This window comes from Tasmannia lanceolata, unplaced genomic scaffold (assembly GCF_043159265.1).
Source record: "Tasmannia lanceolata isolate RefF3 unplaced genomic scaffold, GAP_Taslan_0.1 ptg000037l, whole genome shotgun sequence".
Taxonomy (NCBI): domain Eukaryota; kingdom Viridiplantae; phylum Streptophyta; class Magnoliopsida; order Canellales; family Winteraceae; genus Tasmannia; species Tasmannia lanceolata.
Window position 1 is genome coordinate 1,190,391 of NW_027518714.1, and position 25,472 is coordinate 1,215,862.

General features: G+C 37.2%; 2 protein-coding genes across 2 annotated transcripts; both read left to right on the forward strand.

Moving 5' to 3' along the window:
- Positions 1 to 6,842: 6,842 nt before the first annotated feature.
- Positions 6,843 to 9,383, forward strand: LOC143861169 (putative E3 ubiquitin-protein ligase RHA4A). Its single transcript, XM_077372096.1, has 3 exons — positions 6,843 to 7,252; positions 8,048 to 8,133; positions 8,645 to 9,383. The coding sequence occupies exons 1-3, from the start codon at positions 7,034 to 7,036 to the stop codon at positions 8,928 to 8,930; spliced, it is 591 nt and encodes a 196-aa protein (XP_077228211.1). The 5' UTR covers positions 6,843 to 7,033; the 3' UTR covers positions 8,931 to 9,383.
- Positions 9,384 to 13,242: 3,859 nt separating this feature from the next.
- Positions 13,243 to 23,697, forward strand: LOC143860950 (PP2A regulatory subunit TAP46-like). Its single transcript, XM_077371816.1, has 10 exons — positions 13,243 to 13,513; positions 13,640 to 13,762; positions 17,555 to 17,641; positions 17,822 to 17,926; positions 18,072 to 18,233; positions 20,860 to 20,895; positions 20,999 to 21,070; positions 22,065 to 22,345; positions 22,438 to 22,685; positions 23,368 to 23,697. Exons 1-9 carry the CDS (start codon positions 13,433 to 13,435, stop codon positions 22,673 to 22,675), a joined length of 1,185 nt encoding a protein of 394 aa, XP_077227931.1. The 5' UTR covers positions 13,243 to 13,432; the 3' UTR covers positions 22,676 to 22,685; positions 23,368 to 23,697.
- The last annotated feature ends 1,775 nt before the right edge of the window (positions 23,698 to 25,472 follow it).

Genomic DNA, 25,472 nt, shown 5'->3' on the forward strand with positions numbered 1-25,472 from the left:
ATTTAAGAATTTTAGAAGGAATGCATTCGTGAAAAAGAAAATGTTGAGATAAAATTGAGGAAAAGCGTGCCTCAGCAATAAGTTTGAAATCACTTGGTAACTGGTTCCCATCCTCTAAAAATCACAATCATCTTTATCCATCGCATTGTCATGTGAAATCTCTGCTTTCATCATCTTCTAATAATTCTTACACAGACGCAAATAATTTAACCCCAAGGTAAACATGTCCAACGAGCTTGATACCACATAACTCATCAACCATCCATCTAGAAATTCATTAAAAATCTGCAATTCATAATTCAATGTCCTCCAACAGATTGAGCATAGCAAGTGTTGAAGATACAAAACCAGAGTTATTTCCAACATTGACAGCTTAGATGAGTTCCTGTATTGTTTTGGTCTCAAATTTTCAACCCAAAGCTCCTATCGGAAAAGATTCTCCATCCTTTGTGTTAAGCAATTCTATCTACTAGGACTGTGGGGGCAAAACAGCTAATGTGATCTAGCCATCTAGGCGCCAAGGCACAATTGCAGGTTTCCTAGATCACCTTTATCTCATACATTTCTCTCCTGATGGTCTTTATCTCTCTTCCATAAGCATGTGGATTCTAATACTTATTCTAACCTGTGTTTACTAAGAATACCATCCAGTTTACTTCACCATCATACATAACTAGTCATAGTCATCACATCTAAACTCATTCCAAGTGCAAAAGTGTGAAAATGGACTATTACAATCCCATCTTGAGCCCTGAGAATATTATGGTGGTATGTCTTACCATTTCAAAATCATTGTAGTCAATTGAAACAGGACATTTTCAATCCACTAGTAAAGTAGTAAGTCTAGAACTCAAACGTGGTTGACTTTGTCAACCACTGTCAGAGCACCCAAATTCTAATGTCTTAGTGATTTTATAAGAAAAACTTAACCTAGCATGGAACCAATACAATAAATCAGAATAAAACTCTAATAAAGATCATAAACAGATATAATTTGTAAATAGAAAGCTTCCAACCCAAGCCTTTGAAGCATCCTCACATGTTTTTTTCTCTCCCATGATTTGGGAAAGAGAGATCCATACATAGCAAACAGTCTCAACTAAATGGGTGATTAAGCCTTCTCTCCACAACTCCTGCTAATGTTGGGCAAGAGTGTGTGACCCAACTATATTTAAAACATGATTGTGTATTTTGCGCATTTCATCTTTAAAAATGGATATGTGATTTCAATCCAGCCATTTGACATTATGAGAAAACCAATTACCAAAATTATATACCCTTCGTGAACTAACAAATAATCCTAAAAGGTTAAACTATCTCTTGCTTTTACACACACACATAATCATATAGGGTATTAGTGCTCTCAAGTTAAGTTCTGTTTATTTCAATTGAAAACCATTTTACCAAATCAACGCAACAAGGGTCATTCCTTTGGATGTCATGTGTTAGGTCTCCGTATATTATTGAAAACCCCTCCTTTTTCCCCAATAAGTGCTCCAACATACACTCCAACCCACTCGTTAGGATGACCCCCACTCAATAGATAAGCTGGTGCTTCCCATCCTTGGGCAGGAGCAACAGTACTTTGGAGAAATAAACACAGCATTTCATCCAGGAAGAATATCCCATAATTGAATTACTGTAGTTCATATCCTAACACGACAATTTGAAACACTCCAAAAAAAAAATTTATGTTGAAAACCTTCAAATAACTTTTGACGGGATATAAGTTATAATCAAGGATAGATAATCCTTTTTATGTTCAAATTCCAAACTAGCTAAGCATGGACTGGAATCTGGTATATGTACTCTACATACTCTACACTCGAGTTGGTAAATGCGGTGAGCCAACTCAAGGGAGCGGGTTGGGTTCAGGTTACCATCACCCTCGCAAGAATCAACCCTTTCGGGTTCGGGTTACCATCGCGCTCCCAAGGATCAAACCCTTCTAATTATCGACACCCTAACAGATGAGAATTATCTTGACATAATCGAGCAACGGTCAGACACCTCCTTTCTAGCAAATATTCAAGAACAAGCTCAAATGCCCAAGAAATAACAGAATTTAGAGAGAGAAAAAAAGATCAACAATTGGGACTGCACCATAAAACCACCCACAAGCACAGTATCCGCATACAGCATTCAACATATAATTGGCGTAGTGAGAAGAGCCACATTATAATTACTACAATGCCACTTCAAATAAAGTACTGCTACTACTTCCTAGACATGCAAAGCAAAATTCTCCATTAAGAGGTTCAAAATACAAACAGCAAATGAAATGTGAGGAGATTTAAATTATTTTTACCGGGCGGAGGCAATCTAAGAGAAATAATTTACAAGTCGGAGCACTTTAATTGGTAGTCCAACCGATCACCAAACCGGACCTCGCTCACATATAAACTTACAAAATAATCCCATTTTAGTTAGAATGATCAAAATACTCATTACTAACAAAAACAATAGTAAATGATAAGAAAAATACAATTACACAAGCCATGTTTCTCAATAAGTGAACATAGCTTTGATAGGCTTGTATCTCCCTAACTCTTTCTTATGCTTTTGTATCAAATCTTTCGTAATTGATTTCTAATATCTGGACCAACAGTTGGAAGATCAAGAGATAATTTTAGTGAGTGATCATGGAGTACCAATAATGGATTGAGAAAAATGTAGCCAATAAAAGATATGGAACTACTATTTAACCTCTTAAATGAGAGTAAAATCAATAGAAAGTTTGATGCTTTTCAATCATGGCTGTCTAGGATAAGGAAATGACTTAACTCAGATTCTTACCCTAATTTCAAAGAACAAACTATGAGATTACCAAAAAAATGAAAAATGATCTTGACTTACAAGGTGCTATAACCCTTATCTGGAAAGAGAGTTTGCTTTAGTGAAATGATCTAACTTCTAGTTGGGACTCGAGAGTTGAAACCTAAAACCTTACTGGAGCACTTACTGATGTCAAACAATATGCAGAGTGCAATAATTGCCATGGGTATTAGTTACTGGTCACATCCTAACCAGACGCATGAAGTGTTATACTTGACTTGTAATTTTTTTTTCTTTCCAGAAGTTCATTTTGCCCCTACCATGCATATGTTATGTTATTTACCCATTACAATACAGTAATTACATTAGGATCATCATAACTATAAAAATATTTAAACTCATATAAACAAAATTTCTCCTTCATTATCAGTCCTCAGACACTTAATCAAATTCTTTCGGTTCACAAAAACTTTAAATTTTCTAAACTTTTTAAACGATACAATTGTCTTTTGAGCATAAAAACTCACACTTCTCATATATTTAAGAAAATTTGTTCTCCCTTTCTTGCAATATACTATATTTTATGTCTTAGGGAAATGATATCAGCACAACCATATTTTGATATTCTCAAAAACCATAATGTCAATTAGTATTTAAAGAGCTGTCAAAGGGTTATTACATTTCCCAAAAAGCTCGCACGTACCCAATTAACAAAGAAAAGGCAGCTGGGTTAGTTCGAATAAATATTTTGATATTCTCACAAATCATCCTATCTAACAAAGGGCTTAAGGTCTCCTTAATAAAATTGCATTATTTCAAAAAATAAAAAAAATAAAAAATCAAGGGCTTATGGTATGAAGATATTTTCAATCCTTCATAAAACACAACACATATAATATATCTTGGATGTATCTATGTATCATATATATTAAGATTAAAGTGAAAAGTGTCACATAGCATAGTCATCTCAAAGGCACTAATCATGAATTATTGCACTGAAATAGAAGTAGACTTTACAGTGTTACATTAGCTAAACCTTGTCGACATGGTTGTTTTTAAAAAAGAGGGCTGCTAAGGGTTCTCTCCAGCTACGCGTGCGCAAGAAAACAAGAGACCTCCAATACAAACAAATGCCAAACACCATGAAAATGACCAAATTCTCGGTCACTCCTACTTCCATCTTTATTTTCCTTCAAAAAATAATGTCCACTTTAGAATAGCATCTATGGATGTTGAACTACCTTTATTCTATAACAATTTAAACGGAAAACATTTTTTAAACACTTAAGACAAGACAGGATACCATGTTTCAGTGAATAAGACAAAAGTAAAGATGACAAAAATACCCTTATCCAAGGGACAATTTTTCATACTAATACGGCTACCGACCTTTGGATTTGAACATGGTTGCAAGGAGCTCTCTGGTTGATCAATGCGGGGTCAGAGGAGTCCGTTTGAAGAAATATCAGTCCAATTACAAGATAAATTTAAAAAATGAAAAAGACAATGGTCTATATTCACTAGAAAAAACTTCACAAAATAGAGGGATAGTCCACAATCATGGAGACATTTTTGGGTCATGGCCGTGCATAGCGGGCCCTAGTAGATGAAGGATATGGACGGTCAAATAGGTGGGCCCATTTTATAATTTGGCCTGCTTTAATTGTATTTTGTAAGGAAATAGATGCGCACTTATCTTATAAAAATGGAGGGCACAGATTCGGAGAAGACACATCAAAGATGGTGGATATTACTTTTTATTTTTTATAAATTCTCAAGGTGACGACCTCCTAGGTTTAGGGACAAAATAGAGCACTTTGTACTAAGTAAATAAAATAAATGGGTAGAGGGAGAGAAGATTTGTCCATATCTTGAGCTAAAGTATGAAATCTCTTATCTCTATCTATTTGTCAATTGTGAAGAGAGAGAGAGAGAGAGAGAGAGAGAGAGAGAGAGAGAGAGAGAGAGAGAGAGAGAGCTTTCCTTTATGATCCACCATCAACAGTGAGAGGATATAAGCTCCATTTTGAGAACTGGGCACATGATTTGCAAGAGAAATGCATACTGCAGAAAAAGGAAGAAAGAAAAAGTTGAAATGTCAAGTTGCACCATGTGGGTCTCAAATCATTTAAATCAAGATAAGCATTAAAACAAAGTAAAGAAAAAGCTAAAAAGACCGAGCAATCAATAAGTTTTTTGATAAACACACTCCATTGTGCTCCCGTGAACTTCAGAATAGACCACTTAGAACATTATCTAATGTGTTAGCCAATGGTTAGTGGTTCTACAGAACTTGGGGTTGTTCTCCGTAAAGTGGGCGTAAAACCTTTTTTTTTTTTTTGGTGAACGGATTAAACTCTGTTTTACCCCCATTTTACAAGAGTCTGCAAGCTGGTATATTACATGATTTGTGATAATTTACTAAAACTACCAAATTACAGAACAATAGGAAAAGTGGTTTGTCTAGTTGAAAAAAATACTTTGCCTAGTTTGGAGTTGAAGTTTTGCTTTTGGATATCCGAGGGGAGAGAGTCACTCTCTATGATCCACGGTAAAATGCAACTTTTGGGTCCCACAGGACTATTGGAGGTCATGTATATGAAATCTCAAACCTTGGTCTCGTAGAACATCATGATGTGACCAGTGACCAGGATAGGCTTTTGGTCCCACCCCGAAGGGACATTTCATGCATTAGATAAGGACTATAAAAGTAAACGATGTACCTTTTATCGGTGGAAACGAATCTTGATGGATCAAAGGCACAACCTATTCTCAAATTTATGGCTGCCCTTCTGATGGATCTGATCACGGAGACAAGACAGAAGTGGAATATACATCTTTGAAGATTTTAAATGATCTAGGGAGATGATATTTTCATTCCCCTGCATTACGCGAACGCTCCCCTTATAGCGTGATTTGACGTCAAATAGCGTTAAAATTGCCTACTTTTCACGTCAAATCACGATATAAGGGGAGCGTGCGCGTAATGTAGGGGGAGTGAGAATATCATCGCCCATGATCTATCACTAATTATCCCAACTCCTAGGTTGCCTAGGGCCTATTCCAATTGACGCACGCAAAGCACATTTTAATATTTTACACCCATTTTTAAGTAGAAAAATGGGTGTACTATTTGTTTTACACCCATTTTATGTCAAAAGAAACAAATGCTGGGGTTGGGCCAGTAGCTCAATGGTTGAGGCCTTGTATCTCAAACTTGAGGTCACAGGTTCAATCCTAGGTTACCTACCCAAAAAAAAAAATATACAATGCTTTTCTCATGATTGTATCATTTTCCTCCTTATCAAATAAACCTAGGAGTCCCTTCCAAACCACAGCTTACCCATAAAAAAGGAAAAAGAAACAGATCCTTAAAGTAATTGGAACGTATGCTTTAATGCTTAATTGATAATAAATCTCTTAACAACTAACCCGACATGCGAACCACTGGTAGGTTTGGTTGTTTATAACAAAACAAACATATCTGCAAAGGTAGCAATGTCAAAGGCAATTGAGGGTCAGTTAAACCTAACTTGCCAACCTTTTCCTTGCTGATAGAAGCTAAGCCAATCTCTAAAACAATGGATTATGAAAATCTGATCTTGATCTACCTTAACCACGTCTAATCTATGGTCGAGAAAATTGCGACATTTTCACTATTTCCATAGTCTTCTTTCGAACAACACAGGTCCCTTTCGGAATTTGTGAAGGCAATAGAGTAGCAGATACCATGATTGTTCACTTACAGTCACCCTTAAGGTACAGAAACTAGTCAAGCTTACACTGTTTTCTTGTCTCAACGATGAACTTATATTCCTCGGATATCATGAAGGGTCAGCAACATAGCCTAGTGGGGCTTAATGTTGGGAAGGAGGGCCCGTAACTAACAGTGGGTCATGGGTTTGATCGACCAGATACATTGAAATATCATCCCCTTTGGTTCCTTAAACCAACTTTCTATTATATCATTTTCTTACGCTAACTTTCTTCATTAAAAAACAAACATTTACACACAAAGAGAGGGACTTCCTGTCCTACTCCCGTAGCACAATCATCATTCCACCATCTCTCTCTCTCTCTCTCTCTCTCTCTCTCTCATGTCTCAACAACTCACACCCAGAAAGCCCACCAGATATTTCTCCATAAATTCTCCAACATGACTTGCATACCTCTCCATACCCCCAAGTTTTCAAGACATTTTCCCTTGAGAAAATCTTCTTTCCCTACATCTGTTTGATTTCTAAAAGCTTGGAGGTTGATGGGTCTTCCCCACACTCCAAGCTCTCACCCTTACCCCCCATCACTTCAACTCAAACTATATCAAGCCTTCATATTCTCAGTGCCAATTCTCTTCACCATAATTCTATTCCTCTTGTTTTATCTCTTTTACCTCAAGAGAAGGAGGGTCTCCAATCTGACTTCTCCTCCTCAAATGCATCCAAGGCAGTTGAATCAGGCTGCTACAGTTATTTCTCTGGTAACCACTCTTACCCCATCTTTATAATTATTTCTTCAATATATATAGTTATATACTGCTTTTTTTTTTTTTTTAAATCTTTCTTCTATACCTTGCCAGCTTAACTTTCATGACCAGGTTCTGAGCTTTTGTGAATTTCGTGTTTTTTTCCTAATCAAAATGGCTAATTTTTATACCAAGGGTATCCCATATCTAGAATTTAGTAATTATAAGTAGCCCGACCTAATAAACCAATATTTGGTGTATAGTCTATCATCTTCCATCCACTCCTATAAGAATATCTATGTGCAGAGTACCCAGAAAAGAAGCAAGAAATTAAAAGAGAAATCTCTATATAAGTAGTAGCCTAAATGATGGTATACTCTTGATCATTCTGCTAAAAAATTTACATATTAAAAAATCTTGAAAATAAAAATAATTGTACATCTCATTATTATTAGGGTGATGATAAATAGTCCCTATTTTACCAAGACACACCTTTATACTGGTTTCCTAAGTTTTAGATAGAAAAGATTTATGAGTCATAAGACCACTTTAAAAGTTTTAGATACTTAACTATGAATTATTGAGAGCTGAAAACAAGTAGGAGGGAATTTCGAGAAAGAGGAGTGATGGAGCTCCTTTTTTAAAATGAGGGCATTTTGGGTGTCTTAGGAATGATGATGTCTTATAATGTATATCTTCATTCTCATATAATATTTCCACATGAAAAGTGAAAATATCTCATCATTTTTGCATTATTTTAATTGGGTTGTCTAATGACACTAATCTTCTTCTCTGTTTTGTTATTTCCAGCCCTTTGAGATGGAGTTGAAGAAAGAACTCAAACACAAGCTTCCAGTAATTATCTTTGATGAGGATTTGAGGGCAAGAGATTCTCAGTAAGTGGTCCTTCGCACAACCTTGAATTTGCCTTTTTTTTGACCCAATTTCTCTAGAGATTGCTCTCCTCTCCATATAAAACAAGAGGGGAATGAAAACCATGAGATGCACCTTTTTTATATTCCCCTGAGGCAATCATAATTAGGACACCCGCACAATATTTGCCTTAGGACCCGCTAGTTAAAGTGTACAGTACTACCTCAATGATGAACCACTACTAGAATACAAGACATTATCACAACATTGCTAATTTTTTTATCTTACTACATCTTCACTATGTAGGCCCACAATTGGAGGGTAGGGGGCATGCTTTGATACCCTCTTGTACCATGTGGGTGTAACCATCCCGAGTGGGAGCCTTCCTAGGTATGGGACTAGGTGGGACTCAGGCATGGGACAGGTTTAAAGGCCTACCTAATGCGTTTCATCAGCTTTGGAGCTTTTGGCATATTGGTTAGGTACTTAAAAGTGGGTTCGATTCGTGTTAATCCATTTACATTTTTTTTGCAGATGTTGTGTTTGTCTTGGAGATTTTGAGATAAAGGAGCAATTGCACCAGATCCCCTCCTGCAAGCACATGTTCCACGTAGATTGCATTCATCATTGGCTAATGGCGAATGCCACATGCCCACTCTGTCGAGCCTCGATCATTCCTCTCAAGATGGAGTCACCAGTTAGACTCGATGTCCTCCAGCAAATTGACCCAGGCACAAACGATTCCGAGCAAGAGCATGAATTAGATGGAGGTGTAGAAAGAGATAGTTGGAATCTGGCTGTGGTGATCCATAGTGCATGACATTGAAGGCCGGGTAACCCAAATGATCTTAGTTAGAAAAACTAGATTATGGGAGAAGTGAATTGCTACAGAAAACCAATAAAAGCTCGGTAATTACCTGATAGAAGATGAACTTTTGTATTTGCTGTGGAGATCCTATAAGTGTACATGAGGATAGGGGTTTCAACTAGGGTTTCTTTATGCTGTGCTATTCATGAATAGGATGAATTGACTCCTTCACGGGCAAAAGTAGGACGCTAGAATAAAGCATATGGAAAACTGAAATGGACTGGTGCCACAATGAATCTGTCCCATTTGCAGGCACCCAAACAGGCCAATTAAAACAGCTCTGTTTTGTAAATGATCCTATCTTTGGATTTGGGGATAGCTTATTCTCTGGTTTTTAAAGTTCTAATATGGGTTTACCAAGTAAACCATGCCCAAATAAAGTGTTTTGATTTTCTGGAAGTAAAATTGAGCAAGTGGTTTGGGCGAAAAACACTCCAGTCTATTTTCTTCAACGTTGATCAAGTATCATGCAAGGTCGAGAAGTATTGTTTAAAAAGATGGGGATGTTCATCATGGGGATAGCAAGCCGGGTTTTATTTTATCCTTGGATAGACTTGCTATCCTCTGTACACGTCAATCTTTGTTCTTGGATAAAATATACCAGGACATTATGGATCAACCCCAAACAAGATAATCATATCCGGGCAAGATAGCTAACCCAGAAGCAGCTTATCCAAGGATTTCTATTCCCGTAGTGAACGACATAATGGGTCTTATTATATTTATTTTCTAATTACATATTGATCATTGCCATTTGCAAGTCATGATCAAATGGTTAGGATCATCTGATCATTATGGGCCCAGTGAGGCCCAACCGCAAATTCTATAGCGAACCTAAGCAATCGCCATCTACAAGACAACATCTTACACTAGTGTCATGTGGGGCTAGCAAGAGGTAGAAGCTAGTGAATGAAAACCTCAGCACAACTCGTTTAGTCTTAGCCATTCTATTAAAATTAGGAAACAGAAAGATAACATATGAAATCCTTATAATAACAATGAGTTAACTCATCAACAACGTTTGAAAATCTGAAAGAGCCTACGGGAAATTTCGTAGCTGCAACCTCATACTTAGTGTTAAAGTACCAAAACAACCATTGCTTGCATCCTCGTAAAATATTCATATGCTAACAAGCAAATATGCCAAGTTTTTATTGAGTGACCATTCACTCGTCCGAGCTGACCTTACCTGACTCACTTGACCTAACTCGACCCACTTCCCACTCAGAGTCAACCCAAGTAGGCCAGTATGCATAATGTGGACATGTCCATGAAAAATGAAATTCGGGCGGTAGCCAAGGTAAGGGATTTGTACTTGGGGAAGACATCCTCTAGAAGCCCAATGCACCAATTTTTTTTGCACAAGCCCGACACGCCATGTGGGCCTTGCCGGGTTACAAAACACTGAGTCCCACCCTTAAGTGTGCCCTCTAGTGTGCGGTATGTAACACTGAATGGAAGGAGGGCAAGTGATTTGAATATTTGACAGTAACTTTTTGTCCTGAGACTCCAAGGCCTCATAGAGGCCCATTAGTAAGGCTATGAAAGGCTACGAGAGAGTTGGAAACTTGAGAAGGTTACTTTTGAAAGTGTTTGTGAGTAATCAAAGTGTCACGACATGTCCTCCTAATCTATAATTGTTTGTGCCTAGCATGAAAGGATTCTTCTTTGGCTAACAGGTAATAACTTTTATTCCCGTGCAGCCCTCACAAACAATATTCCCAATTTCCCACCACTACTACGACACTCTCTAGTGCTCTCGCTCTCCTCCTCTTGCATTGACACACATGTCACATCCACACATCCCCATGCGTGCCATTTACTAGTGTTATTAGCTTAAAAAGTCATTGACTTGGTGGGCAATACATAAATCATGAATGGGCAATATCTTGAGTATCATAACTTTAAATACTCTCTCAGCCATATCAAATCACATTAAAGATATACCAACTAGACTTCGGGGCAAAGCAATCATAGATACTAGGGCCGCAACTCGAGCCGGGTTTTACCCGACCCGCAACGACCCGACCCGAAAATAGCCTGAGTTGGGTTCAGGTTTCATGGGTTTCAGGTCGAGCGGGGTTGAGCATTCAAAAGCCCGCATGAATCTCGGGTCGAGCCGGGTTTGAAGGGGCCCGACCCGACCCGAGTTACATAAGTTATAGTATGTACATTTTTTTTCTATTGTTAGTTAAAAGTTAAAAGTGAAAACCCACGCACCCACTATTATTGTATGTGAGTGTAATTTCTGCTTCTATGAGCTGAGTTGATTCAAGTGTTTGGTTCAGCATTGTTTGATTATAATTACAACATTGTTTGATTACAGCATTGTTTGATTCAAGTGTAATGTGAGTGTAATTACATCATTGTTTGATTCAAGTGTAATGTGAGTGCAATTTCTGCTTTTATGAGTTGAGTTGCCTTGCCAAACAAGAATTTTCCTTAAAAAATTGCATCAACGTGAAAAAACCCGACCCGACCCGAGATATTTCTCGGGTACGGTTGGGTTCTCCAAAATCCGACCCGCGCGACCCGAGTTGCAGCCCTAATAGATACTGTATATTGTTTTAATCGTTAATGGAACAAAATCAGATGTAGTGATTCCTAGGCAGTCATCACTCGTGTCGAAGTCTTTGCTCATGCCCCACTTCTAACCAAAGAATTAGCATTCTTTGTTCTAGGTGAGATCTGCAAGTTTCACATGATCTAATGCTAATCCATCAGATCAACGGCTCGGATCAGCATACAATGTGGGGCGTACGAGAACTCCATCAAATAGATGATCTTAACTTCTCGATCAAGATGGGGATTTTCATTTAATTTTCGACCATTCATCTTTGCAGGACTTGATCGAGGAGATGGAATTTGTCAATGACCTGGAACGGATTTCGTGTGTAACACCCAGCCCCAATGCTTGAACATGTTTTAACTACTTGTAATGGGTGTTATTATCAAATGGACTTATGATTAATTTCCTTGGAATAAGTGCCGTTACTAAAATCGAAATTAGGAATATTTGCTTGGAAATGAGTGTCCCTACCAAAACTCATGCCTCTAGAATAGGGTAATTTTTAAAAGTGGTATCAGAGCTTAACCGAGTGTTTGAAAATATATATTCTTTGTCATTGATTTCAAAGTGGAAAACTGCATAACCGAGTGGTTGGAACTGTTTTTGTAAAAACATGTATTTTTCTTATATAGCTTATGTAGAAATGATTTTCTTGATTCTTATCAATTTCTACATTGGCTAAATTTTATGGCATGTTACTTTTTTCACACCAGCATTGTTTTCGTTTTCCTATTAGCTGGCTTGGATTTGGAAAACCGGCTGGGCTGTTAGCTCATTATGTGGTTTAACAATTTTCAGATATAGAGGAGCGGCAGTAGACTTGCTGAGATCAGGCACTTGGATTGGAGCCTAGGAGATTTCCTTCTTTATTTCATTATTCCAATTTAGAAACTTTTGTTATTTTATTAAGGTGATTGTCTTGGAATAATTATTGTTGGATTTATAATTATGGAGCTATAGATATATTTCATTCGAGCTTTAATTGAGACTAAAATTTCCGCATTTATTAATCGATCTAAATATTGAGAATAGTTGGTTGTGAGGAAGCGTTGCATGCTTGTGGGGCGACCCTATGGGCGTGCGGCGGCTGTCACGTGTGCCGGACCCTGGATTTTGGGTTCGGGGCGTGACATCGTGTCCATTACCAGTCCACTTGTCGGGTTTACGGTGGAATTGGGCCCACTTATATTTTGGTTCTAGTTGTTCAAAGTAGAGAGGAGAATAGTAATTATAAAAAAAAGGGGATTGATATCCCCACAACTATATTTCATAGCGGCACTACTTACTTTTTCTTTTTTGATAGGCTATGATATTGGCACTGTCATGTTTTAGTAATTGCACTAACTTACTTGTCTTTTATATTTAACCAGCTGTCAAAGGTTATTAAAATTCCCAAAAAAGCTCTAGAAAAGCCAATTAAAAAAACAAAAGACAAAGTGACTTTGTGGAATCATCAAAGAATGGCAGTGCCAATATCAGTAGCCTTTGTTTTATAGCATATTAAGTATTTTAACAGCCGTAAAAACCTAATTAAAAAAGTGTATAACACAGTGAGTAGTGCCATTATCAAAGTATGGTAGTATGTCCCCTAAAAAATGATATTTTATACACTGGGCCTCCAAATGTGCTTCATATAGGCCCAAATCAACGGGTTGCTATTAGATGGGCCTACTTTAGTGAAATCCGATGGGCCAAAACTATTTCATAGTTTTTTTTGGGTTCACTTGCCGCGAATTCTCTTCAATTCCCGTTCTTCGTGTTATCAAGCATCACAACAGATGATCGCTTTCTATTCTTGATCGCGATTCAATTCTTCTCACAGTCGTCTCGCTTCTTGATTCTACATTGATTTCAGATTTTCTAGGGTTTCTTTCGTGAGTTGAAGATGGAGGAGATCCCTCTTCCTGGTCTGTTCGAGCAGGCCCGGAAGATCCATTCCATGGCGTCCGAATCCGGTGTCGATCAGGTAATACTAACCCTAACCTCTATCGGGTATGCTCATCCATCTACTTTTACACGCTCCTTTTTTTTTTTTCTTCTTCTCCTTTCATGCTTTTTAAACTAGGTTTGAAATTTATTCGTGCATTTTTAGGAGACTTTGAGGAAGGGATGCGAAGCTTTGCGGCAGTGCGATGAGATGATAAGCAAGCTAGCGTTGTTCTCCACCAACGAGTCCAAAGACGATATAAGCACGGCTAATCTCAAATATCTTCTTGTAAGTTTTTTTAGCATTGATGAATCGATGACCTGTTGCTTTCTTTCTGAGAATGCCTTACATTTCAAGAATAATGAATAATTGAGATATCTGGCTATGTTACAAACCACTTAATCTCTAGTTTTATTTTGGGTACTGAATACTGATATCTGCACCACCATGTTTTGGTCATGGGATGAATCACCCTTTTTTACACTTCTCTAATTGCCTTCTGACAGCTTTTTGGGAATTTTAATAGCTTTTGATAGCTGGTTAAAAACTGTAAAACAAGGTAGGAAATGGTTGTAATGATTCCATAGAGAAAATTCCATATGAGGGTGGATACTTATATTAGGTGATTATTAGGGATTTTGTGATCAGTTATGCGTAAGAGTTGGTTTTAATTCTATAGTAAGCGTTATTAGAATGAAAAAATAGTTTTTCTATCCTTGTTGGCATTAATTAGTGAATATGGTGGACTGGAAGGCAGAAAAACTGCCCATTTATCTTTCTGATTAGGACTAAAGTGCTTTCCAACTCTAATATTGAGAGGCGGAAATGAAACTTTTGTTTTGGAAGAGAAGTTTGTATCTTTTGAACCAATGGTTGCACTTAAAAAAACCTTCTCTTTCAAATCTTCTAGTGTACTTAATGTCGATGTTGGAGTTCTCAAGGACGATGAATGATAAGATTGAGAAACTCCGAAGAGAATTCCTTTGGGAAGGGGAAGAAGAAAGGGTCTCAAACACGTAGTTAAATGGAAGAATGTGTAGATTTTTTATTTTTTATTTTTAAAGTAATAGATTTATTAAATAAAAGAAGATTACCACATGTCATCAGACAGAGTTTTCCAAATAACCATAATCGATCTTTTTACACCCCCTTTGGCTAATATATCCTCTAATTTATTTTCACTCTTAGGAATATGCCTAGAGATCATGTTGTTGTCGTCCTCAATTTTCCAAATGATGGGGCTAATCTCCAAGGGCCTTTACTATCCAATTTATCCCACTCGAGCAACTCACTTAAGTCATAAAATAGGTGCAGTCATAAAATAGGTTCAATTTTTCACCTACTCAAAAGAGAAAGATACATGTTGACAACTATTAAAAAAAAGGAAAAAAAGATGCATGTTGACACCAAATCTCGAAAATTTCAAAACTCCCTTTTCTTCCTCAAACCCTACAAAATATCAAACCCAAATCCTCTCCATCTGTTGTTCCTTCATTTCAACCATGTGTACCCTTGGGATTGCATTTCTCTTACTGTATCTTCTTTTTGTTTCATTTCTTTTCTTCTTTCTCACAATCTATATTTCTCGTGCTCTATCATGACATCTATTTCTTCTATGCTTTCCTCTTCTTTCTCCTCCGTGAGTATGTTCTATAACCTTGTCGCCATCAAGTTAGCCCATGATAAACTTCTTTTGTGAAAGGGACATATCATCCCAATCATACATGCCAACAAAGTTCTTGATCTCCTTGAAGGGATAACTACAATTCCTGTTGATTTTGTGAAATTATAGAAGAGTGAAGTAAAACTAGGGCAGGATTCTAGTTCTGAAGACTGCTTGGTTGGGATTTCAGAGAGCTGGAAGTTGCTCCAATGCCTATCACTAGGTATTCGATGTTTTTAAACCATTATGGATGGTTATCTTGCTTATTTGATGGTTTCTAAGTGTGCATTTGTGCTTATTCTAGCATTTACTGAAATTTCATCTTTAGATCCTATCACATGTATATGTTTCCGTGATTTTACAGGATTTCCACCAAAATTCCTAACCGAAACCGAAATGTGTCCGTTTTCATGGCGACGAAAACCAAAACCGAAATTTAAAACCTTGCCATCGGTATGATCTACATCTACCCACATCCTCCCCTATAGCTTTGACACATCAGATGGATGACTTATCCCTGGGCATCCTGTCTCAAACTTCCTTGGCAATTAATGAGAGCCACTCACCATATTACGAATAAGGCATGTAGCATGTCTTCCTCGTCTCCATATTATAGTTCATCCCGCATCATCATGGGTGATGGGTCGTCCCTCCTAATCACTCTTGTAGGTACAATCTGTATTTTTTTGTATCTAGGTTCATTTAATTTCCCTATTTTCTATGTATTTCTCATCATCCAATGCAAATTAATGTCCATTTCCCACTTCCAAATTCTCTATGTCGATTGAATACTACAAACAGAGTATATAAATTAAAATTACAGGATGTTGGTTGACATGTCAACATTTTAACCAGAGTGTATAAATTTTGACTCCAAAATCCAGGTATTCATTTCCTTTGGTTTTTTTGTTTCTTTCTTCAATTAATGTACATTAACAAGATGCATTTGCACACGGATGTCGTTTTTAAAGTACATTAACATGAAATGGTGAAAATTTCTTTCTTCAATTAAAGTACATTAACATGAAATGTCGTTTTTATGGATTTATGATTTTGAAAATTGTGAAAATATATTTAAAAAAAGCCTATTGCATATGCATATTTGGTTCTTTTTTTTATCTGAACCCGATTTACCAATTGATGGAGTTAACTAATTTATTCTATTGAAAATTTTTAATAAATTTTAAAAATCATAAAAATAGAATGGACAAAAAATTATATAAATAGCGTAAGTCATATTATTGTGTTGTTATATACTCTATTTTATAATAATATCACTTTTTTTTTATATTTTGAAATGTAAAAATATTATTAAAATTTCAGAGAAATTAACAAAAATTAAGGGATGTGCAAATGTAACCATGCTTATGTTGTATTTTTCTCACTGTTTGCTATTTTTGTTTTAAATTTTAATAAAATATTAAAAATAATTTTTAAAATATAAAATTCTGTTTTTAGCCATCTAGTATATTATTTGGTATATTATGCTAGTATGTGTTACATAATTATATTTTTGTGGTTGTATACATTTTGCATTTAGAATTAACTTTGCTATTCAAGACGTGCGCAACAATGCTGTCACCAAGTGTTCGATGTTGTTAAACCATTGTGGATGGTTATGTTTCTTATTTGATGATTCGTGCGTATTTGTGCTTATTCTAGCATTTCTTTAAGTTTGATCTTAAATTTTCATCATTTGCATATGTTTCCATAAACTTCCGTGATTTTGCTGGATTTTTACCGAAATATCTGACTGAAGGTAGTATATTTCCATTTTCATGGCGTGAGAAATGCATACATAAATTGACATATAAAACTTTGACCATAACATGTAAAATATTTGAAAGCCAACTCACATAGCCTTTTGAATGTGCTACTAATGGAAGGAAGATCTTTTGTAGAAAGACTGGAATAAGGTTTTGAGAAACACGTAGAAGCTCATAAAATTGAAAAGGCCACTCTGCTGCCTAGATGCAAGGGACTATGGGTATTAAATAGTCCATGGACTCTCCTGAAGCCACGTTGTGCATTGTTTTGGAATTTTCTGATTTTTTGCCCATTTATAATATACATTTTCATAGCCTCGTTACCATAAAAAGCCCACTGTCAAAGTTGGTCAAGTCAGATCAAGTTTGCTGAAATTTTCTGGAGTTAAGCTGGAGGTCCATTCCCTTGCCAACCTAATTTGTGAAGTTGAAACCATTCAGCTGCATTTCCAAATATGGCAAATAATTAATTCTTTGGACAAAAAAAAATTTCAGGACAAAAATTTAATCAAGTGGTCAATCGGTGTCTGGCCCACCTGCCATATTTTTCCATACTTCTGCTCCTTCTGTAATGTTCCTACCAATTGTATGTGCGGAAGGCCATTTTATACAGAGATTATTCTAATGGGTACACCTTTCTCTTCTGTTCAGGTACAATATTATCATGGAGAGTTGACCGAAAAGCTTACACACGAGGACAGGGTACATGTTCTTAAGATTTCCCTGGACAGATTGAAGGTGAACCATGTTTTATATATGAATTATATTTGAGGGGTTACTTTTTTAAACATGGGCTCAGAGCTGCTGGGCATATAGTGGTTCTATTTGTTTTTATTTTCACAACTATTTCTTCTTTTTGTTTTTGATTCATAATGTTTTCTGCCACTTGAAGTGGATTATTAAGGCTGGATATTGTAGGAATTCATTTCATTTTGTGAGGCGCTAGAGCTTGTACCGGAAGAGGAGTTACAGACTCATGCACAGGAGGGCCCAGATAATCCCGCAGCTCGCAGGGCTACAAAGGTGGGCTTCAATTATTATTTGACAGATATTCCAAACTGCATTCTGTTCTATAATTTCCACTGTTTGAGCAGTTGTTGTATCCATCGGCCTGTATTCCATTCTTTCAAGAGTCGTGGGAGCTAATTTCTGATATTCATATTTTTAGATTGCCCGATTCAGGCACCAAAGGGCTGCAGAATCAAAGCTGCAGGAAATTAAAGAAAGAAAAGAGCGTCGAGGGCGGTCTTCTAGAGCGGCGGCTTTCTCTACTCCTATTGAGGATGGGGAAGAAAATGCAATGGATGATGATGGTGAAGAAGAACGAGAGGTCAGCTGCTATATCCTGATTAAAGTAAAATTGTTAGGGGGATCCAAAGCATTCATTTGGAAGGCCCTTTCATGGATAGGGTGTCCACCAAAAATCAGCTCCAATATAGTGTGTGTGTGTGTGTGTGTGTGTGTGTGTGTGTGTGTGTCCACATTGTTAAGGGGATCCAAAGCATTCATTTGGAAGGCCCTTTCATGGATAGGGTGTCCACCAAAAATCAGCTCCATTGGATCATCTTAGGGCGTCCATTTGTGGGGTGAAAAATTGAGCAGATTAGTGGACAAACAGTATCTATCCATTTTCACCCCCACAAATGGACACCCTACGATGATCCAATGAAGCTGATTTTTGGTACACACCCCATCCATAATGGGGCCTTTCAAATGAATGCTTAGGGTCACCCCAACAATGTGGCCCCACCCTTGTTTCCTGCACTCGAGCGCAGATAAGCTAGCTGTGCTCAAGCGCAGGAACCCTTCTCTCTCTCTCTCTCTCTCTCTCTCTATATATATATATATATATATATATATATATATATATATATATATATATATATATATATATATAGGAAACATATCTTAGGATGAGCGTTCTCTATAAATAGAGATGAGTTTGGTATATGAAGGCCCTCTGGCATAACTTGACCAAGCTCAAAATGTTGTGACCGGCCAGCTTTCAAAAAAAAAAATGTTGTGACCAGAGACCTAAAGGGGCCAGTCACTTTTTTTTCTTAGATAAAATTTATTGTGTTTAATCAAAAGAGAAAAGAGATGGGCGATACACCTTTCTCCTTACCGTCTTGCCCTCTTTCTCTTTTCACTGTCGTTGTCGTCGCTGTTTGCTGTTTCCCATTTTTTTTTATAAAACTTTAATTTTATTATGGTATGGTTTTTTATGGAATAGACCTTCCTCCCACCATGCAATCGTCATGCACCCCGTTGCAATCTCCACATCTTTCTTTCTTTGCATTACTGTGCACTTCGTTTCTTTGCCATCATTGCCAATTGTTTTCTTTTTAAAATTTTATTTTTAAGTAAATCTTAAGTTTATTCTTTATATTTATTTTTATCAAAGGAATAAAATTTGGGACAAAGCCTTGTACTTCCGCTCGCTAGCACAATTGTTTCATGCCCCTTCTTTGCTTCACGGCAGTGCTATTGCAATTGCCGTTCCTCTCCTTCACTATATCGTCATCATGCCATTGTCGTCTCCAGCCCACTTTTTGCTGCATTGTATTCCGGTTACCTGTTTTTTGTTTAATAAATTATTTGCCAATAAAAAAAATACTAACTGTCTTAGTCATATAGATTTTTTCTTGGATTGTGACCAAATTTGAGATCTATACATTGGGCTTGTTCTAGGCTACGATTTGTGAACACGGACACGAGTGCCGCGTGTCGACATGGACACAGAGTGTCGTGTCGGACACGGCAAAGCCCCAAAATTTAGAAACAAGGACACGGGATACAAATCATACAATGAATATAATATTGAAATAAGAGTTTGTTTAGGGTTTTAGCTTTATGAGAGGGGATATAACAACACATATTAGTTAAAGAAGACGTAAAAGAAAAGTTTATAATATAAGAAGAGTTAATGATAAAAGAAGTAAACAGAATATTCAATAATAAAACAAAATGTCGCACTTGAGACGGTACAAAATGTGTAGACACACCTACATGAAGTCTGACACTTCTAGCAATGGATTTGCAAGTGTCAAAAGGAGTGTGGACACGGGTGTCGTGTCGGACATGGCGGCGATAAATTCAAAGTGTCGGCTAAATCATAGGTTCCAGGGTTATGGGGGTTTTGCAACAAATTGCGTGGGCTAGTCTAGAAGACCTGCCTTTTTGTTGGCAGGTAAGCTGGGATTGAACCTCAGACCTCATAGTCAAAGAACAAAGCCTTAACAAGTGAGCTAGAGGCTCAACCCCAACCTGTCTTACTTCCCTCAAAAGGACGAAATATGGTCAGAAAAAAAAAAATCATTATCTTCTTTTCTAGCTATTAACAATTAAATTTGCTCAAGTGACAGACTCAGCGAATTCAAAGTCTGCTCAACAGGTCTTTGAGGACGCTTTTGGGTCCTAGTCCTACAAAAACCAAGTCTTGTTTCAGATTCAACTTGATTCAGCCGTGTCCAGGGTCAAATTGTCAAGTTTCCGACCTGCTAAAGGTTTGAAGCATAAATCCATGTTTCTATTGATATTGACATCATTCTTCTATTTCTCAATAAAAACTTCGCTGCAGGCATGAAACAAATGCGGATTTCCTATTTGTTTCTAACAATTTATAAAGCTCCCCGAGTCAATCATCAACTTGATTTTACTTGGCTAAGTCATCTGAGTCAGAACTCCTTTGGCTGGGCCAAGTTAATGTAAAATTTACTGAACCAATAGTTGACTTGCTCAAATCAACTCACTTTTACCTTGGCCGAGTTCTCATCTGAGACCAAGTTGTTAATCACTGGTTTCTAAATATATTTTGTGAATTATTTAGCTTTTTACTTATTACTGTACTTTCCTTTTTGTATTGTTTGTTTACTTTAACCTTTTTTTGTACTATATTGTCATGGTTTTGGTCCCTGGAACATGTTTCTGATAGTACATTTTGCTTTATCTTGCAGGCATGGCTTGCTACCATCTCTTTGGCTGTCAGTAAGGTTGGTTTTGACTATCTTCAGAATTCGTTGAAGACTTTGAGAAGGCCAAAATTATGTTCTCAGTAACTTATTGCTGTTTTGATTTACATATCATATTATACAGGCTCTTGATTTGCTGGAAATGCTAAAGAAAGAGGAGGAAATGCTTTCCACTGTGAGGGAAAAGCAGTTGCAGGTATTGTTATGCATCATGCAATCTTGCTGACAAACACCATGAATGCATTCTTGTACCCAGTTTCAAGGCATGATTTGCCAATCAACGCGAAAAACTGTGTACTATTTCTATAAGTTATTGAAAACAGAAGGAGTTAGGGGTGTGTTTAGAGATGGTGATGGAGAGGTTGCTTTGGCATATTTTTGGGCCTTACTGCTATCATGGGCTTGAATGAAGCTGAAGTTGGAGCCCTTCCTATGGGGCTTCGTATCAACAAAATTGTGGATGTGTATTGGGAAGCTGATTTTTCATTTTTCCATGCATTTAGAGTTTCTAATGATTTGAAAGTTGCTCTTGGTAAGGGGCCTGTGTTAGCCGTGAAAAAGTCTCTGCCCCTCATGTAAATTCTGTGTTTTAAGGTTGGCTATCGGTTTGAGTCTCTTTTCATTTCTGTAGGTTGTTTCAAGATCTTCGAGAAGGTCGCACAAGAAGGTTGCCTTAATTTGTGAAGGGTTATTTTCAAGATCTTCGTTGAAGATCGCAAAGATGTTTTAGTTGGTTTAACAGGGGTACTTGTAGGAATGATCTTCTAGGAAGATTATAGTTTTTGAATTTTTAGTATTTTGTTGTGTAGATGTACAAGGGAATGTAAAGGTGGATAGCCCTGGACCTTTTCTAGGGTTCTGGAGTTATCTCCTAGGACCTTATACGATGGTTCATGGGGGACTCCTGGTCCCTTTTTCATGTAATTCTCATATGATTATCAATATATTCTATCAAACTTTCTAAAAAAAAAAGGTTGGCTATTGTTTCAAAAAGAGAAGAAAGAAAAGAAAAAGAAAAAATTAACTGTATCAGGTATTTTAATCTATAAACAACATAAAATCAGATCAATTCATATTCGTATCTTTACAAATACTAAGCTCTGGAAATCACATTACCCTTGTTTTGGCCTTTTACTTTTCTCTCAACTGTGGTAGGCACCATTAGTTCCATTCTGATAACTGTATTGCAGGAGGGAGACAAGGAAGTTGCTCAAGCTATCCTTGATGAGCGCGCAAGGCAAGCACAAGATTTTCATCGAAATGCTGCAATTCGAGCCCAATTTTCAAAGCCAGTTCAACCAATCACATGTGCCACTTTTGCTCAAGATGTATTAGAAGGGAGGGCAAAGGCTTCACAAGCACATGAACACAAACATCGACCAATGATATTTGGACCATCAAGTCTTTTTGGTGGAAAACTTACTAGTGAAAGAGAAAGGATGGCGGCACAAGTCTTCCAGCCTGGTCACAGGTTCAGATTTCTCATCTAATTAACACCCTTTTTCTTCGCTTTATTCCCTTATTATATGTAGTGTGATTGGCTCTGTCTTTGGGATTTGATAGATTGCCTACCATGAGCATAGAAGAAGCTGGATTACGGGAAATGGAAATGATGAATACATGGCAAGAAAGGAATGCCAAGCTTTTTGAAGAAGCTAACTCTTCATGGTACAAAGATAAGCGGAAACCTGTGGCTGATGATGATGATGATGAAGCTGCTGAGAAGGCAAGGGCGTGGGATGATTGGAAAGATGACAATCCTAGGGGGGCTGGCAATAAGAAACTGACCCCTTGTGGTTAAAATCTGGAAGGTAAAAAATCTTTTTTTCTTTTTTTTTCCTAATTAGCCCAAATGGGATTCTCTGGCCCTTTAAAATTTTCAAAATGCGTTTAATGTTATTTTTTGCTATTTTTTGTGAGTTTGCTCCATATGTTAATAAAGAACATTTTTTTCTTCTATTAACTATAGTTTCAGCATGCTCTCTTATCATTATTCATAGCACTTGGTCACTAATTTTACTATTTTTATAAGTTTCTAATTTTACAATGTCCGGTGCAAAGAAGTTTATGTTTCGGTTTTTGTTGAAAATAAGAAAAACTAAAAAAAGGGTAACGATATTTCCACCCCGTTCTCTAGCATTTCCACGCATTTTTTTGACTTTTCAGGAAGACTTCATTTGTTTCGATGTAAAATGGGGCATAAAACAAATTTTTTGCCCAAAGGAAAATGTGCACGAAGCCCGTTGGATCATCTTTGGTGCAACCTTTGCCACTGTGTTTGTATTGGCCTGGATTAGATAAAACTCCTGTGTCATTTTGGGTTACTAATGCTGTGCCTTGTTGGGCTTGGTAATGCATTTCTCTTTTCTTCAATGATCTATAATTGACCAAGGATGTTGAGTGATAGTTCTTGTTCTCCTTATCTTTGTTTTCAATTCCTACATGGCCTTTTTTATAAACTAATACTACCCTTTGTTTTCTTTACACGTACAGGACTTCCTCTAGCTCTTTATTCATGAAGAACGTCTGACATGTGCTCGTGGAACAAACTACTTGTGGATGCAAAGTTGGCAATGAATGACATTTCTAACACAGTTGTTAATTCTTCCTTTTGAGTTTTGATTATTTGCTCTTTATTAATGAGTACTCCTATTATTCATACTTGTATATACATACTGTCTTCTGTTTTCGTTGACCTCTCTTCTTGGATAAACTGTTACCAGAACAAAATCAGTGAACAATGGATGAGATAATTTCAAGATAAACTTATCCAGGAAGGCTGGCCAATTCTATGAATAGCTTATCCAAGGATTTCTAATTTTCTATCCTTGTGGAGAACGGTCCCATTATATTATAAAAATCCTGGTAGAGAGACCGCCCAGAAAGTAGCTTTTACTGTCGATGGGTCCTATAATGGGCATATGGGGGCATCAATTGTAGGATGCCATAAATCTAGACTGTCTTGTGGAACATCATGGCCTTGGTCCCATCCCAAACAGACATTCCATAACTAAGATAAAATGCATAAGATAAACAAATTTAACGGTTTAGCTTTTCTTTGAACCCTTAATTAGGCTTTCAAGGGCCTAGGATCATTTGATCACGTAAATGAGGCATCAATTGTAGAAGTGACTTCCTTTTTAAAAATTTCCATGTGTGTTTTGTTGCACAATAGTCCGGTTGGCTCAGGAGTTTTGCTTGGTTTCCAATATAGCATTGACATCCCAGGAGACTAGCAGTGATGTCTCCTGGGCATTTCATGTTCGCTTATGTGTCACCCATGTCCCCTCCTTATGAAATCGGAGCCAAAATCCACAAATTCGTAGAATTTTGCTTGGATTTCGTAGAATTTTGCTGGGATCTCTTGGAAATGATGCTCTCTCTCTCTCTCTCTCTCTCTCTCTCTGCGTCAAAGAGAGAGAAAGAGAGGAATATGCTTAGTGGTTATAACGCCTCCCATTCGTTTAAATGTTTGGGTCCCGCTTAAGCAAACCAATGGGAGGCGTTATAAGCACACCAAAAAAATGGTGCGCTTAGCGCACCTCAAGGTGGAAACGGGCTGTGCCGGGCCGGCACGGCATGGAAAAATCAGGCTCGGAAGGGCCCGTGGGCCGGGCACGGCACGGTACGGAAGGGTTCATGGACCGGGCCGATTTTCTCCAAGGCGAGCACAGCATGGCCCGTGGCCCGCAGCCCGCCAGGCCGGCCCGTTCAATCACATTTTTCAACCAAAGGACTTAAATATCCAGAAAAAAATAAAAATTCTTGGATCCTAGCCCTACAATCTATAGTGGAACTGCATACTATGGAAACCTCTATAGATCTGAGGGTTCGGGTCATCCAATGAAAATGATTTTTGGGGTAAATATGCGGCCCATCAAATGGATGGCTTGGATCATCCTATGGGGTAAGCCTTAATACTTTTTGAAAAATACTTTACTATACGGGCTTACACCATATTACATGTATATCATGTAAACTTATGAGTTTTATATGGGAAAGTGATATATATATATATATATATATATATATATGTCCCTTTTTTAGTAATTATCTAATGGGAAAGTGATTATCTAATAATTATTTTAATCTAATGTGACAGGTTTACACTAACCCATCCATATCTTAACTAAGGTAGGTGTAGACACCAATGAACAAAAATTATAATCACGATGGGTTCACATGGTAATTTCACATTACCATTCTCTTCAATTCAATCTATTCATAAGCCCACAATTTCAACGTGGCAAACGTGCCGTGGGGCAACCAACTCAGAATGAATACCTTAATTTTGAATAAATTTTTCTTTAAGACCTCCCATATTTAAAAAAAAAATTAATAGGGTTGCTATAGGAAAATACTAATCACTCTTGGCTAAAAAAAACTACGCAATAAACTTGTGCCATGTGTCAAAGGGATGAGAAACAAAAGTACTAAAATAACCTTGTAATAAAATTGTTGGAGGGATATTTTCGAGATTTTATGAAATATATAAGTTTTGGACATGAATACCCCTCAAACTAGCCGTTTGAAACACCTTTTGGGTGGTATTCTCGGTTTTTTTTTTTTTAAAAACACATTTTTTAAAGGGGGCATAT